Source organism: Ornithorhynchus anatinus, chromosome 7, assembly GCF_004115215.2.
Source record: "Ornithorhynchus anatinus isolate Pmale09 chromosome 7, mOrnAna1.pri.v4, whole genome shotgun sequence".
NCBI lineage: Eukaryota > Metazoa > Chordata > Mammalia > Monotremata > Ornithorhynchidae > Ornithorhynchus > Ornithorhynchus anatinus.
Genome location: NC_041734.1, coordinates 69,855,072 through 69,871,014, shown reverse-complemented (window position 1 = coordinate 69,871,014; position 15,943 = coordinate 69,855,072). Strand labels below are relative to the sequence as shown.

At 54.6% G+C, this 15,943-nt stretch overlaps 1 protein-coding gene across 2 annotated transcripts; it reads right to left on the bottom strand.

Moving 5' to 3' along the window:
• Positions 1–617: 617 nt before the first annotated feature.
• Positions 618–6,034, bottom strand: LOC100076742 (potassium voltage-gated channel subfamily A member 2). 2 transcript variants are annotated; one of them, XM_029069924.2, is made up of 2 exons: positions 5,758–6,034; positions 618–5,036 (listed from the first exon to the last, which is right to left on the bottom strand). In XM_029069924.2, the coding sequence occupies exon 2, from the start codon at positions 4,887–4,889 to the stop codon at positions 3,390–3,392; it is 1,500 nt and encodes a 499-aa protein (XP_028925757.1). In that variant the 5' UTR covers positions 4,890–5,036; positions 5,758–6,034; the 3' UTR covers positions 618–3,389. The 2 variants fall into 2 exon arrangements, with proteins under 2 accessions (XP_028925757.1, XP_028925758.1); XM_029069925.2 differs by lacking the exon at positions 5,758–6,034 and adding an exon at positions 5,153–5,193.
• Positions 6,035–15,943: the final 9,909 nt, after the last annotated feature.

Here is a 15,943-nt window from a genome sequence, read left to right as displayed (position 1 = left end):
GGCCATTGGCCCACAATTGTTCAAACATCCACACTAGCTTAAATGTGTGCTCACCTCTTCTGTGCAGTTTGAGAGCCACTGTCTAATAAACCGTTGTGGGTGTTTTTCAACTTAGACCGTCATGTGCCTCTGTGTGTGTGTGTGTGTGTATATGTGTGTGTGTGCGCGCGTGTGGGTGTCATGTTCAAAATTGCATACATGATCAATAACTAGGTCCAGTTAATTTACCATTTGGGATCTCTGCCAGTAGCAGAGAGATAAATTATTGACTCCCTTATTTCCCTAATTCTGGGCTCTGCTATAAATGGGGGCTGGCCTTAGAGAACTAACAGGTGGGGCAATTACCTTTTGTTAAACGCTTACTACATGCCAGGCACTGTACTAAGCACTGGAATAGATTCAAGATAATCGGGTTGGACACAGTCCCTGTCCCACATAAGGTTCACAGTCTTAATCCCCATTTTACAGATGAGGTAACTGAGGCCCAGAGAAGTAAAGTGACTCGCCCAAGGTCACACAGCAGACAAGGAGCGGAGCCAGGATTAGAATCCAGGTCCTCTGGCTCCCAGGCCCGGGCTCTTCCCACTAGGCCATGCCGCTTCTCGATTGGTGGAAGCATCTGTTTTACAACGCTCTCGGTTCCCAAGACGGCCATCAGTTTGGCCACTCCAAATGGGCCCATTGGAGCCATCTCGGGAGCACAGCGAGAACACTGGCTGTGGCCGTTTCCTTCTGGAAGTTGTGTCCTTGGGAAAAAGCCAGGCTCCTCCTCTGTCCCTATCCCAATCGCACTCCTGGCGGATGTCGGGGGCATTTGCGTCCTGAGAAGTCTGTTGGACTGGGGACAGCAGAACCCTGACCAAGGAAAGTGAAGGAATTTGCTATGAATTGGGGCCTTGTGAGAGAAACCTGGGAGGGACTCAGTGATTCCCTGTTTGTGCTTGTAAATGTGGAGCCAGGAGTTGAGAAGTGACGGTTCTACACCGTATGTTGTGTTTGAACAGGTGTGTGTGTGTGTGTGTGTGTGTGTGGCTTGTTTTTTCAAGGTGTGTTTGTGTTTATGCCTCTGACAGATCTCAGATAACTGTCATTTTTCTCCTCCTTGTCAGAACTGCTGTAAATCTCTCTATTTTTAGCCCCTCCCCTGAAACAACATTTAAAGAAAAAAAAACATCAAAAAAACCCACAACTCAGATCTTGCAAAGTTTTCTGAAACCCAGGTGGGGAATGGCTTTGCTCTGATGGAGAGAAGGGGAGGGAGGAGGGAGGAGAAAGAGGAGGAGGAGGAAAGCGAGGGGAGTAGGGGAAAGGGGAGGACGTCCACCCCTATTTAACTTATTGCTCCTTTGAGTCCCCAAGTCAAAATGAACCAGTCAAAGCAGGACCTACCCCCTTCCACAGCTTTCCTCTCCTTCGCCGTCTCCCCAAGAGACAAGCGACGGTAGGACTGAGAGTTGAACTGCTTTGTTGGCTCTCCAGCAAGATGCCCTGTTCAGAGTCAGGAACCCCAATTCCCGCCATCATGGATTCCCAATCGGGGTGCGCTGGGGTGGGCGGTGCTTCCGGGACCCCCTCCCAAAGCCCCCAGTGGCTCGGAAGAAATGGAGCTAGCAAATAAGAAAACCAAGCAGGTTGGGGTGGGAGGGATGGAAAGGGGTCAAGGCCCCTTAGGGTAATGATCCTGTCCGGGGGCAAGGTGGACGGGGTTGGGGGGAGGACGCCTGGGGGGTTCAGGACAGTTGGGGCGTCGCGGAGGACTGGGAGGGCCAGAGGCCCCTGTGCACTGAGTAAGACAAGCTTCAGCTGAGGGCAACTGAAGCTGCAGCACGTTGAGGGCAAAAAGACATTGCTAAGGGCCTAAGGAACCACGCAGCCTGGAGTCTCAAAGGTGATGGTCAAAAACCATGTCTCTGTGGGTTCCCTAACCCAGACAACAATGGCTTTGCACACTAAACCTTAACTCCAGCAAACATATATATATATATATATATATAATTTACACATATATATAGCTATATATATGCATATATATATATATACTCTAGTGCACATAGTCAAACACATGCATAAACTGCCGTGTCAACGATATTGCATAAGCTTATACGATGTCTGAATGCAACTATTTCTACAGCTAGGTCGACAGCAGAGCACACGTAGATGATAGCTGGTTAGACACCGGTCCCACAGACCCACCCGACCTCCAGACTCTACGCTCAGCTGCAAAATCACGCTCCTGACAAGACAGATTCCTAAGGTGCAGTCTCAGGACAAGCTCAGGTGTTCTCCTCTTTCAGGTCACCTTCCCTGGTGTCTAGGCCCCTGCCTGGAGGCACTGCCGAGGAGAGAGAAAGATCTGCTTGCCCGCCCTCTTTCCTCTGGTCGAGGGCCCCCTCCCCCTTTTACCCCCAAAGGGAAGCACCTGCCATAATGCCATCAAAGAAGAGAAACACTATCAACGTGAATACTGAATAGTCTACTAAGAAAATAGATATCTCGTGGGCAATAAATATCGAGAGTCATGCAGCAAACACTCATGCAGCTGTACTGTATCACTGATAGATTTCACTGCATTGTAAATATATCATAGGCCACAGGCTGGTTGCCCCGGCATGAGAGAAGAAGGGTGCTAGGAAACTCCAGGTACAACACGTGAATTGATGTGTCTTTGGTGATCCTGAAAACAGCGAAGGATGGTTGAACCCTAAGAGGGCAGGTTCCTCAGTTGGTTCGCTTGTTCGCTTATTCCCCAGGACTGGAGTGGGAAATTTAAGACTTAACCACTAATCCTCCGTCATGCTAATTGTCCTTCCCATGAGTCTCCCCCTGACACTGCAGAGAAAGAGACCAATGCAGCATTTTTAGTTATGAAACACAACCCTCTGGAGCACCCGCTTGGCAACGGAAATTCAAAACCCCAAGCCGTGACACAGAAACGATCCAAACACACGGACGTACGGTCTTTTGAAATGCAAAATGGGGATGACCTTTTCGTATAATTACCGAAGCTTCAAAGCTAAACGGGTACCACTTCCTCCGGGCGTGTGCGACTCGACGGGCCAAGTGCAATCCCACGGTGGAGAGCTCACCGACGCCTGGGGGCCAGGCCGCGGGCGGGAGTTTTCGGTGGGCCCCACCGACCTCCCCGAGACCCCTCCGCCTCTCGGGAGACCTCGAGGCCCGGGCTGGACACCGGCGGGAAAGTGGTAGGTAGGTATTCTGCATTCTACATCGGGAAAAAAAAAAAATCAAAAGTCAAAAGTCACTTGCACATCTATGGCTTCCCATGCAGGACCGATTACACACCGTCGAACACATCAACTACGAGGCAGGCTATGACGCAACGCTTGCGTGAGTTCCTCTTGAGCTTTAAATAGGCTGATGGGTTTCCACTAGACATCCGTTAGCATTTTGGTAATATTCACATAGTTTGTGTTGGCCAGGGTGCAGTTGGCTGTTTTCAAGTTCTCCTCTCGAAAGTCCTCGTTGCTGTTGTTGACCCCTTCCTGGATCTCCATGTAGTCTGACTTACTTATGGTCGAGGCACTTCGACTTTTCTTGAGGTCGGGGGAAGATGGGATCTTTGGGCAGCTGGTCACCTGCAGATACTGAGCCTGTTCCTCCCCTTCCGTCTCCCGGTGGTAGAAGTAGTTGAAGTTGGACACGATGACGGGGACGGGCAGGGCGATGGTCAGGACCCCGGCGATGGCGCACAGGGAGCCGACGATCTTCCCGCCGATGGTGGTGGGGACCATGTCCCCGTAGCCCACGGTGGTCATGGACACCACGGCCCACCAGAAGGCGTCGGGGATGCTGGGGAACTGGGATTCCCGCTCGTCGGCCTCGGCGAAGTAGACGGCGCTGGAGAAGAGGATGACCCCGATGAAGAGGAAGAAGATGAGCAGGCCCAGCTCGCGCATGGACGCCTTGAGGGTCTGGCCCAGGATCTGCAGCCCCTTGGAGTGGCGCGACAGCTTGAAGATGCGGAAGACCCGCACCAGGCGGATGACCCGCAGGATGGCCAGCGACATGGCCTGCTGGCCCTGCTGGGCGTCCTCCGGCTTCTCGGCCAGCTCGGTGCCCAGGGTGATGAAGTAGGGGATGATGGCCACGATGTCGATGATGTTCATGATGTTGGTGAAGAAGCCGGCTTTGCTGGGGCAGGCGAAGAAGCGCACCAGGAACTCGAAGGAGAACCAGATGATGCACAGCGTCTCCACGATGAAGAAAGGGTCGGTGAAGGACGTGGTCTGCTGGTACCCGATGGTGCTGTTGGGATAGGGATGGAAACTCATCCCGCCGCCGTGCATGTCTTCGTTCTCGTCGCGGAAGATCGGCAGCGTCTCGAGGCAGAAGCTGACGATGGAGATCAGGATGACCATGACGGACACGATGGCGATGATCCGGGCCGGCCCGGAGCTCTCCGGGTATTCAAACAGAAGCCACACCTGCCTCTGGAACTCGTTTTCGGGCAGCGGGCGCTCCTCCTCCTTGATGTAGCCCTCGTCTTCCCGGAACATCTCCATCGCCTCTTCGCCCAGCTCGTAAAACCGGATTTCCTCCGAGAAGATGTCCAGGGGGACGTTCACGGGCCGCCTGAGCCGGCCCCCTGACTGGTAGTAGTACAAGATGGCGTCGAAGCTGGGCCGATTCCTGTCGAAGAAGTACTCGTTGCGGAGCGGGTCGAAGTACCTCATCCGCTTCTTGGGGTCGCCCAGGAGGGTCTCCGGGAACTGGGCCAACGTCTTGAGCTGCGTCTCGAAGCGCAGCCCGGAGATGTTGATCACCACGCGCTCGCAGCACTCATGGTCGGCCTCGGGGTCGTAGGTGTCCTGGGGGTGGCCGGGGAGGGCGGCGGCTTCGTCGGCAGGGTCTCCGGTGGCCACTGTCATAGTTGGGGCTGGGCGGGGGGGTCCTGGACCCGGACCGTCCGGCTGGCCGGAGGCGGCTCTCAGGGCGACGTCGCTACTCTCCTCTGGCAGGACAGGGCGGAGGCCTCGGGGTGGCTCATGAGAGGGGGCCGGACGGGGAGGGCCGTGCTGAAAGACAAAATCGAGGGAATCAGGCCGGTCTGCGGCGGCCGGCCAGGTCGCCCGCGGCCGCTTCCGCGCCTGCGACTTCGGGCCCCCTCTCCCCTTCCCCGCCTCTCCTTTACCTCTCGGCCAGTCTTTCATTCATCCAATCGTTCTGATTGAGTGCTCGCTGTGTGCCGAGCACTGTGCTAAGCTCTTGGAAAGTACAACGCCGCAACAGAGAGAGACGACCCCCGCCCGCAAGCGGCTCAGAGTCTGGAGGGAAGGCAGGGGCCGGGGTTGTGGGGGTCGGGGCGGGAGGCCAGACGTCGATCACGAGTAAACAGGCATCGATATAAATAAATCAAATTATAGATAGATACACATATCCATAAGCGCCGCTTCCTCCCGCTCTCCCACTGCCCCCGCCACACCTCCCCGGCTCCCGTCTCTCGGCCGGGACGGAGTGGGTGTGCGTGTGCGTGCAGGGGGGACATGAACCGCTTCGACCCGGAGGGAAGGGAGGCCCGGCCGGGCGGATCCGGGATGGACCCGGGGCAGGCCCCGCGCTCTGCCTCCCCCCGACCCCGGCCCCCAACCCCTCCACCTTCGCCTGCTACTCCACCCCTCTCTGCACCAGGCCGGACCACGGAGGCTCTACACCCGGACGGGCGAGGGGATGGCAGGAGCCGGGGCCCCTTCGGGATGGAACCGTTTCCCAGCCCCTCTGCTGTTCCTGGGGACTTACCTGGAGGCCCGGGAGGAAGAAGAGGAGGAGGAGGAGGAGGAGGAGGAAGAGGAGGAAGGAGGAGGCCGGCGACGGGGCGGCGGGACTCTCTGCTCTCAGGAGAGCTGGGGCTTCTGCAGGCACCGCGGGCCGGACATGTTGCGGGAAAGCGGGTGCGGGGGGCAGGGGGTCGTGGGGGGAGGGGAGGGGAGATCCTAGCTACGGAATCGAGCGTCCAAGATTCCCATCGCTTCCCATCGCCCGGGTTAAAAATAATGGTGAGTCATCGTGGAAAAGAGGTTAGCCCGCGGCTCCGGAGGGCGAGGCCGGCCGGGGGGGGGGGGGGGGCGGTGGCCCCGGGCTTGGGGCCGGGATGCCGGGGTGGGGGGTGGAGGGGAGCCTGGGGCCGCTGCGGGGGAAGGGGAAGGTGCGGAGCCGGTTGGAGGAGGGCGGCCGACGGCCCCGGTGTCCTCAGGAGATGTGACGTTGCCTGGAAAGACCAGCAGGAAGGTTGAACTGAGGCTCAGCCGAGAGCCGGCTCCTGGGCGGCCCGGGCCTCCGGCCCTGAGCCCCCTCCCCACCCCCCGCCCCCGAACTGGCCCACCCTCCTCCCGGCCTCGAGGGCTCCCCTGGAACCAAGGTGCCGACGCAGGGGGGCGGGGGGCATCCGGCCCCGCACCTCGCTCCTTAATGCGGGGGTGATGCCGGGGGTGATTCTCCCTCGGTGGCCCCCCTCCCCCGCTCTCCCACTCCCGTCCCAGCCCCTTCCCCTTCTTGCCCGGGGAGGGGGACCAGCCACTGGAGCCCAAGTTGGCAGCGCCCCGGATCAGCCCGCCCCCATCCCCGGATTTCCTCTCCCCCAAGGGTCCCCACCGGTCCTTTTTTTTGGGGGGGGGGCGTCGCCTGGGACCCCCGGCTCGCCCTCCCCCCCTCCCCAGGACCTTGGGCTTGCCCGGGAGAGGGACCCTCTCCCATCGCCTCTGCGGAGCCCGGCAGCAGCCGGCCGTCTGTCCGGCCGACCGTCCGTCCGTCCGGCCGGCCTCGCGGGCCCCAGGTGGGCCGGCGGACCGGAGGCCACCGAGCCCCTCCCCGCCCCCTTCTCCTGCTCCCCCTCGCTTTTCCAGCAGGGAAATCGCTGGCTCCTGCGGATCCCGCAGATCCCGTTAACCCCCTCCTGCCGGGAAGCTCGGAGGGCTAAGGGGAGGGGTATCCCGGGGCCGGACGGCCGCTGCCCCCGCCCCGGGCCTCGAGGCTAGGAACTCCAATTGGGGGGAAACCCGGTCCCCAAGGGGGGGCAGAAAGAAATATCTGCAGCCCCCCCCCCCCGCCCCCTCCCTCCCCCGACTTATTCTCCTCCGGGGCCCAGGATCCACAAGACATTTTTACTGCGGCACGCTCAGCCAGACTTTGAGGTGCTCTTCCCATCCTCCTGCTAGAAACCCAACCATTTTGCTCCATCCCCGGCATCATCACCGACCTGCCGGGGTTGTGCTAGCTCCCAGGTTCCCTGCATCTCCGTTCCGCCGCCCTCCTCCCCCTACGACGCCCCCCCCCCCCACCCCAATTCCCTCCCTCCTCCAAGACTTACAAGATCCCGATTTCACGCCTCTTCCTTAGCAAGATGCCAGCCTCCCCCAGTCGCCCCGGGCCATGCAAAGCTGCTCCCAAACGGGGCCCGGCTTGGATGAGCGGTAGGCCGGGGTTAGGGAGCGGTATTCCGTTGCCTCTGAGACCCTAGAGGAGGTGGGGAAGGAGGGGGGGTGGGGGAGAGGTGCACGCAAGAGGTGGAAGCCGAGCGTTTCGCTGCAGGCACGCGCCGGTCCGCAGCGGCCGGTCCTCTGCGGGATTCCGGAACCGCGCTGTTGGCAGGTGGGATGCAGCGTGGGTGAATGTTTGGGGGGGGGTCCCGTTTTCCCTGTTTCAATCGGCAACGGGAACCTCCATTTTCTCCGTTTGGAGCCTGGCCGTCTTTAAGGGGGGGTGGGGGGGGGTGGCAAGGAGGAGAAGGGGGTGGGGTGGGAAGGAAGAGCACAGAATCCACATTGGCTCTGCAGTCACACATGCAACGCATACAGAAGGCACCTCTTGCTCTGGGGAGGCATCCCTCCTTACCTGACGGCGGGAGGGAGAGCTCGAAGGGGACGGGGTTTCCAAATAGCCCCGGGAAGCCCCCACCTCTCTGCTGCTTCCCACTCCGAGATGCTCCCCGGAACCGCTTGAGCATAAATGTTCAGAAGATGAATGTCCCCGGTCTGCCCGGCTTTCCCCCCTACCAAGCCTTTTGATTCCTCTACCCTGGAAAAAAAAAAAAAAATCTTTGGACTGGAATTGAGCCCAGAAGCTCGGTCGCAATCCTTTATGAGTTCGCGTTGGATCTTATTAGACGCAGGAAGTCGCCATACGGATAGAACTTCGCTAGGATTCCTTGAGCTCCTCACAACGATATGAAATAGAAGCCAAGTGAGAAATCAATAAAAACAATATCAACTCAATCTGGGGGATCCGAGCCCACGGGAAGACGTGTTGCTATTATTGCAGCCACAGCAGATGGTAACTGCAGGACCCCTCGCCCCTCCTTCCCTCCGCCCCCCAGTCAGTCTGGGATTTCCAATCCCCCTGCAGCAGGTGCTGTAGCGTTGCAGGCTTGGGAGGGGAAAATCCTGCAGATGCGGCTTTGGGGGTCTAAACTAGGCCCCCTGAGATTGGCAGGCTCAACCTAAGGAGAGGCCAGCTTTCTCTGTGGGATGTCCCACCTGGCTTCGCCCTGGGGGGGACTAGATCCAGCCTAAACTGGCCCATTGAGTCTTGGGCCAACCAGAGTCCACAGAGAAAGCAGAAACGGTGAGGCTGGAAAACTCCTGGGGGGAAACGAGGTATCTTTGAGCACCTATTGGGTGCCAAACTCTGTACTGAGGACTGATAGGAGGGGCAGAGGGAGAAGGTGTGGTCTCTGTCCCCAAGAGGCTGAGAGCACGCATGCGTGCGTGCCCGCGCGTACACACACACCCATCCACATACACTCTTGCACTAGGTGCTGAGGAGAGGGTTGGTGGAAGGGTGACATGATCGACGTGGCCCCTGAGTGAGGGAGCTGACAGTTTGATGAGGGACCCAGGAGCACCCAGCTACCGAGCCCTGAACAGGGGAAGGGATAAAGGAGCAGACATTCTGACTGGGGACGCGGTGTCGGAGTGAATGATGTCAGAGTGTTTATGCTTCTCCTAAGAGGCCAAATGGTCGACAGACCCGGAGGGGCCACTAGATGATTCTGTGCTTGGACCGTATGGTCAGCATCCCTGCCCTTGAACCACATCTGCAAAGCCAGAGCGACACAGAAACTTTAGCCCAGGGAAGTGTTTTCCACAGGCTACCGGAAGTGGGACATTCTCCTTCCACCATATGCTCCATCCCTCCCTGAGGCTTCAGTCAGATTGAATTCTTTTTTTTGGGCTACCAGGTGTCAGTCACTGATCAAGGGGAAGGAGCAGGGAATCTCTCCCAGCCTCTAGATCCTGTTTCCCTGGCAACCAGCAGCCTTCTGGCATCCTCCAGACCCCTCGGTGCATCCCCAACTCCAGACACTCAGCCTCATCTGCCTCACCTGCCTCACCCAATCTCCTTAGCCTCTCTCAGAAGCTAATAATGGGAGGGAGATGGACAAGGTTAAGGTATCAGTCACCAAATCTCGTTTGAGAGACTTGGGGCCACTGCACTGTGCCCGACACTTAGGCTCCACGTTAGAGAACAGACACAGTCCCTTACCTGATAGGTTCTAATATCCTACTCTGCAGCTACTCCAGTCTAAAGACTCCCCACTAATATGTGTATAGATACATAACCGATTTCAGTAAGTCGAGGAGTTGAAGTGGGTCATTGACTGTGCTGGTAGAGAGTGGGCTCTTAATCGGGGAAAGCTTCCCGGAGGAAGTGGCCTTGAGCTGCCATGTCCAGGGAGGGAGGGAGGGAGGGAGTGGACAGGGCCAAGAAGGCTGTTCTAAACATCTGGACACAGGAGGCCAAATCCCCTCAGCAGGTCTCTCATCCTCGGGATTTGCCTTGGCAGATGGAACCCCCCTGGGACTCCAGGAAGTCTGGAGCAGAGGGCCAGGGAGTCCCTGGAGCAGAACAGGCCCTGGAGAAACTAGTTCCAGGGTGTCCCAGGAGCAGCATCCTAAAACCCAAAGCAGACTCAGCCCAAGTGGGAGACACCCCACAAAAAGCACACGTGGCGGATCCGATACATATCATCCAGGTTTCTTCGACTGTGGTAGCCAAGGTGTGAATGCTGGCAAATGGGTATCTAAGAAGATGGGGGAGGGGGAGGGAGACCTAAGAGCCAAAGTTAACCCTTCTCCACTAGTGGCCAGTTCCCTGGGTTTGCTGGAAACACACTTCAAAACCAACAGCATTCCAATCTGCAGAGTCTTCTCCATTTCCATATTATTTGACCAGCGGAAATATTCTGAAAGGGCTTCGAGCACAAGGACCCCTGAGGAGGACCTGGTCCGTGCCGTGTCCAGGTTTTGCAGCTCAAGCTCAGGAAGTCGGGGCTGAAGAATGCAGAAGACGCAGGAGCCACTCCTTTCTCTGAATCACTTGAGCTGCACGTTTGCTTCTGTCTGGTGGTCCCTGGTCACAGTAGTGACAATCGGAATGCATTTTCACAGTACAAGAAATGGGCCCAGGGGCCGGGCCTGGGGTAGGGAGGTTCTGACCAGACTTCTCTCTCTCACTCTGCTCCAGAAAGTTAGGGCTTTGTCCCCTAAGACGGGGATTGTCCCCGTCTGCCTTCACTGCCTCTGGCCACCATTACTACCTGGTAGCTCCCTGGGCAGTGAGTCCTCAGGGATGTCTTTGTTCAGGGTTCAATTTGGGCTTTTGATGCAGGATTTGGGGTAGGGGGAATCCCTAGGTGCTGGCATCTACCCATGCCTCATCCTGGAGAGATTTCCATCATCATCACCAATGATATTTCTTGAGCACTTTCTGTGTGCAGAGCACTGTATTCAACACTTGGAAGAGTACAATACAACAGAGCTTTGAACCCATTAAAATGGAGGCAAGCACCCAAACTAAATCTGCCTGGGTTTCCAGGGGAGGAAGGGAGGGAGATTCAATCCACTGAATAAACCTGACCATTCAACAGCAAATTTTTCCTGCAGAGAAATAAGCAGCACACGACCCTAAAGACAGTACTCAAGCTGGGGGATCTCAGCTCCGGGGTTAAGCCCTCTTCCCATACTTCACTCTGCTGCCCCGATCATCTTTCTTCAAATACGTTCATGTCATGTCACCCCACTCCTCAAAAATCTCCAGTGGTTGCCTATCCACCTCTGTATCAAAAAACAAACACCTCCTCACCATTGTCTTTAAAGCAGTCCATCCCCTTGCCCCTTCCTACCTCACCTCACTTCTCTCCTTCTACAACCCAACCGGCATACTTTGCTCCTCTGGTGCTAACCTTCTCACTGTATCTCCATCTCGCCTTTCTTGCAGCTGACCCCGTCCCACATCCTGCCTTTGTCCTGGAACCCCCTCCCTCCTCAAATCCAACAGACAATTACTCTCCCCACCACTTCAAAGCCTTATTGCAGGCACATCTCCTCCAAGAGGCCTTCCCAGACTAAGCCCCACTTTTCCTCATCTCCCACTCCCTTTTGCATTGCAATAACTCGCTTCCTTTGCACTTCCCCCACCTCGCAGCCCCACAGCACACACACATATATATATATATCTGTAATTTTGTTTATTTGTATTGATGTCTGTCTCCCCCTGCTAGACTGTGAGCTCACTGTCAGCAGGGATTGTCACTGTTTATTGTCGCATTGTACTTTCCCAGGTGCTTAATACAGTGCTCTGCATACAGTAAGTGCTCAATAAATTCAACTGAATGAATGAACGAATCCCGTGGCACAGAGCAGGAGAGAAGCAGCATGGCATAGTGGATAGATCATGGGCCTGGGAGTCAGAAGGACATGGGTTCTAATTCTGGCTCCACCACTTGTCCACTGTAGGACCTTGGTAAGTCAATAGTTCTCTTTGCCTCAGGTACCTCATCTGTAAAATGGGGAATAAGACTGTGAGCCCCATGTGGATCAGGGACTGTGTCCAACCCGATTTACAAGTATCCAGCCAGTGACTAGTCCAGTGCTTGGCACAAAGAAAGTTCTTAGAAAATACCACAATTATTATTATTATTACCTCATCTGTAAAAATGGGGATTGAGACTGTGAGCCCTGGGGGAACGGGGACTGTGTCCAACTCGATTTGTTTGTATCCATCCCAACACTTAGTACAGTACCTGGCACATAGAAGCGCTTATCAAATACCATCAAAAAACCCCCAAAACTAGGTCTGGTTAGCCAGTGAGAGCCTGTCCTCTCACCCTGAGCCCTCCACCCCCAGCCCCCCCTCCACCCTGAGAGTCTTGTGGGGAGAAGGGGTGGAAGGAAATGGGGGAATCCCGGCACTGGACTCTTCACATGGATGACGTCCTACACCTGTTCCCCAACCTGATTTTAGGGTCACATCCCCCATAGAATGTGGGTGATGGGGGAGGGGGTATGGTGGGATTGCAGTGAAACCCATTCCTATCGTTTTCCAAGGAATGGTAAAATAAAACTGTAAGAAAGGCAAGAAATATGAGCCACACCCCACCCAAGGGATCATGGAAAACACATGGAAAATAGTATCTCCTCTGGAAAATATTAAACTAAGCTGATTTAATAAGATTCACAGAGTGCAATTTATAAAATCTTTTTGGGAAAGTGTTTTATTAAATTTTGGTGTGCGTAGCTATTACACTGCCTTTGAAATGGAGCATACCTTAGGGAAACGATCTATTATGCGGTGGGGAGGCTGGCTTAGATAGGAACCAGGGGCTAAATCTTTCCATGAAGGGCCTGGAACTCAGCTTCAACTGACTAGATGTCCTCCATCAAGCAGGACAAGGAAGCATGGTTTTGGTAGTTCTGGCCTACCCTCCAAGCAGTTCTGGGAAGAACACACTAGGCTTCCGTTTTCGACCAGAAAGGCGGGAGGGGACCCTACAGCCGAGGTGGGAAAGCGACAGGGAAGAAGGGGAGGAGGAGGCCTAATTTCAGTAACACTGGCAGCACGGGTCCCCGCCATCACCATCGGAAGCATACTGGCCCTGGAGGGGTTGTGCAAGGGTTAAAATTTCTGGGTGACCAGGACTCTCTGTGACCAGCTGGGCCAAGAGCCCCACATCCCAGATGGGGTGGTGATGTGGTGGTGGTGGTGGTGTGGTGGTAATAATAATAATTATTTTATTATGGTACTTGTTAAGTACTTACCTTATACTAAGTACTGTACTAGGTCCTGGGGTAGACACAGTGCCATAGTCCCTATCCCACAGGGGGGTCAAAGTCTAAGTAGGAGGGATTAGGACTGAATCCCCATTTTACAGATGTGGCAACTGAGGCACAGAGCAGTTAAATTTTATGTTGGTATTTGTTAAGCGCTTACTATGTGCCGAGCACTGTTCTAAGCGCTGGGGTAGACACAGGGGAATCAGGTTGTCCCACGTGGGGCTCACAGTCCTAATCCCCATTTTACAGATGAGGTAACTGAGGCACAGAGAAGTTAAGTGACTTGCCCACAGTCACACAGCTGCCGAGTGGCAGAGCCGGGATTCAAACCCATGACCTCCGACTCCCAAGCCCGGGCTCTTTCCGCTGAGCCACGCTGCTTCTCTAAGTTAAGTGACTTGCCCAAGGTCACACAGCAGTTATGGGGCAGAGCTGGGATTAGAACCCAGGTCGTCTGGTTCCCAGGCCCATGCCCCTTCCTCTAGGGTGTGCAGTTTGTCTGGAAGCGGTGATGTTGGTGATGGTGTTGGTGGTGGTGGTGATGGCGATGGTGGTGATAGTGGTGTTATCTGTGGCTCTGGCCGAACTAGCCGGCATAGTGGGTAGAGCACAGGCCCGGGAGTCAGAAGGTCGTGGATTCTAATCCCCGCTCCACCACATGGTCTGCTGTGTGACCTTGGGCAAGTCACTCCACTTCTCTGTGACTCGGTTAACTCATCTGCAAAATGGGGATTGAAATTGTGAGCCCCACATGGGACGTGGACTATGTCCAACTCGATTTGCTTGTAATAATAATGTTGGTATTTGTTAAGTGCTTACTAGGTGCAGAGCACTGTTCTAAGCGCTGGGGTAGGTACAGGGTAATCAGGTTGTCCCACGTGAGGCTCACAGTTAATCCCCATTTTACAGATGAAGTAACTGAGACAGAGAAGTTAAGTGAATTGCCCACAGTCACACAGCTGACAAGTGGCAGAGCCGGGAGTCGAACCCATGACCTCTGACTCCTAAGCCCAGGCTCTTTCCACTGAGCCACGCTGCTTCCCCTTGCATCTACCCCAGTGCTTAGGACAGGGCTTGGCACAAAGTAAGTGCTTAACAGATACCATAATTATAGGTGTTCCCAGACTAAGCCCCCCTTTTCCATAGCTCCCCTTTCCCTCCCCATTGCCCCGACTCGCTCCCTTTGCTCTACCCCCCTCCTCACCCCACAGCACTGGTGTATATATATACATACCTATAGTTTGACTTATTTATATTAATGCCTGCTTACTTGTTTTGATGCGTGTATATCTTAAATTCTATTTATTTATATTGATGCTATCGATCCCTGCTCACTTGTTTTGATGTTTGCCTCCCCTTCTAGACTGTAAGCCCATTATGGGAATGGATTTGTCTCTCTACTGCTAGATTGTACTTTCCAAGCATTTGGTTCAGTGTTCCACCCACAGTAAGTGCTCAATAAATAGGCTTGAATGAATGAATGAATGAGTGAATGAATGAATGAATGCCACCATCTGCACACAGATGTCTAAATTGGCCATTCTAGCAACCACTAGGCCACTGGGAGGAAATGAAGGTGGTGATAGAGGTGACTGTGGTGACAGATGTTTTTCTTTTTCTACTGTCCCCACTTGCTCCTCACCCCACCTCCTCTCTCTTTCTCTAATCAATCAGTGGTATATATTCCCCTTCATATTTTCTCTCTCTCTCCCCCTTTCATATTCCGCACCCCAGCTCTCTCTATTTCTGGCCCTACCCTCCTGGGCCCCTTCCTGTTCTACCTAAAGAAACCAGATTTCTGGCAGGATGGCACTAAGCAGAGAGGTTGGAAGTGTCCATAAATCACCCCACAGTCTCATGGGCCTGAACTGACCCGTCCTTCCAGAGAGGAAAAAAGAAGTGAAAGTATTTCGTATTCTGATTTAGTTGTGATTCTCTCTATCTGGGGACTGCCCCAAGACTCGCCTCTGCTTCCCAGGGTGGGAGACTTTGATGAGGAAGGGTGAGACCCGGGCAATTGCAGTGTGTATTTGGGCTGCTCTCATTCCCAGACCAGGAAAGATCCGGAGATGAAGAAATCAGTTTCAGTCAAAGTAGGGGGAGCCAGATCCAGACCTGAGAGAGGAGTTCAAAGCTCGATCCGAAGAGCTTGCAAGACATTCTGGGTAGAAAGTAAGGGACCAATCATCAAGTCCGGACATCAGGCAGAACTCAAGGGCAAAAGAGTCAGTGTAAAGCAAGGAAAGACTGTAGTCAATATATTCAAGAGAAGCAACCTGGCCAAGTGAATAAAGCATGGGTCTAGGGGCAGAAGGACCTGGGATCTAATCCTGCTCTGCCCCTTGTGTGCTGTGTGACCTTGGGCAAGTCAGTTAACTTCTCTGTGCCTAAGTTACCTCATCTGCAAAATAGGAATCAAGACTCTGAGCCTCAGGTGGGACAGGGACTGTGTTTAAACTGATTAGCTCGTATCTGCCCCAGCACTTAGTACAGGACCTAGCTCGTAGTAAGAACTTAAATACCATAATGAAAAAACAATGAATTTGGCTTCTGAATGTGTGATCAAAAGGTGTTACTCATTCAGTTAAATGTTTGACTCGGTTCCTAACCTCTCCCGGACCTAATCTTCTGTAGATGGATTAACCACTGGGGGTGGGGGGAGAGGAGGAGTCGGAATACCCTTTGGGGACCATGAATATTTCCAAGACCCCAGGCCAGGGTGGGCCAGGAAATTTCCACCATTATTAATTGTGTGGGGAGGAGAAGGGCTTGACCAAAAGTAACACCTCTGCTGAAGGGGGCAGAAACCCAGCCTTCTTGGGAGTGGTGAGGATAGAGCAGACAGGAGGTTGGGAAAGGGTAAGAGAAAGGTCACA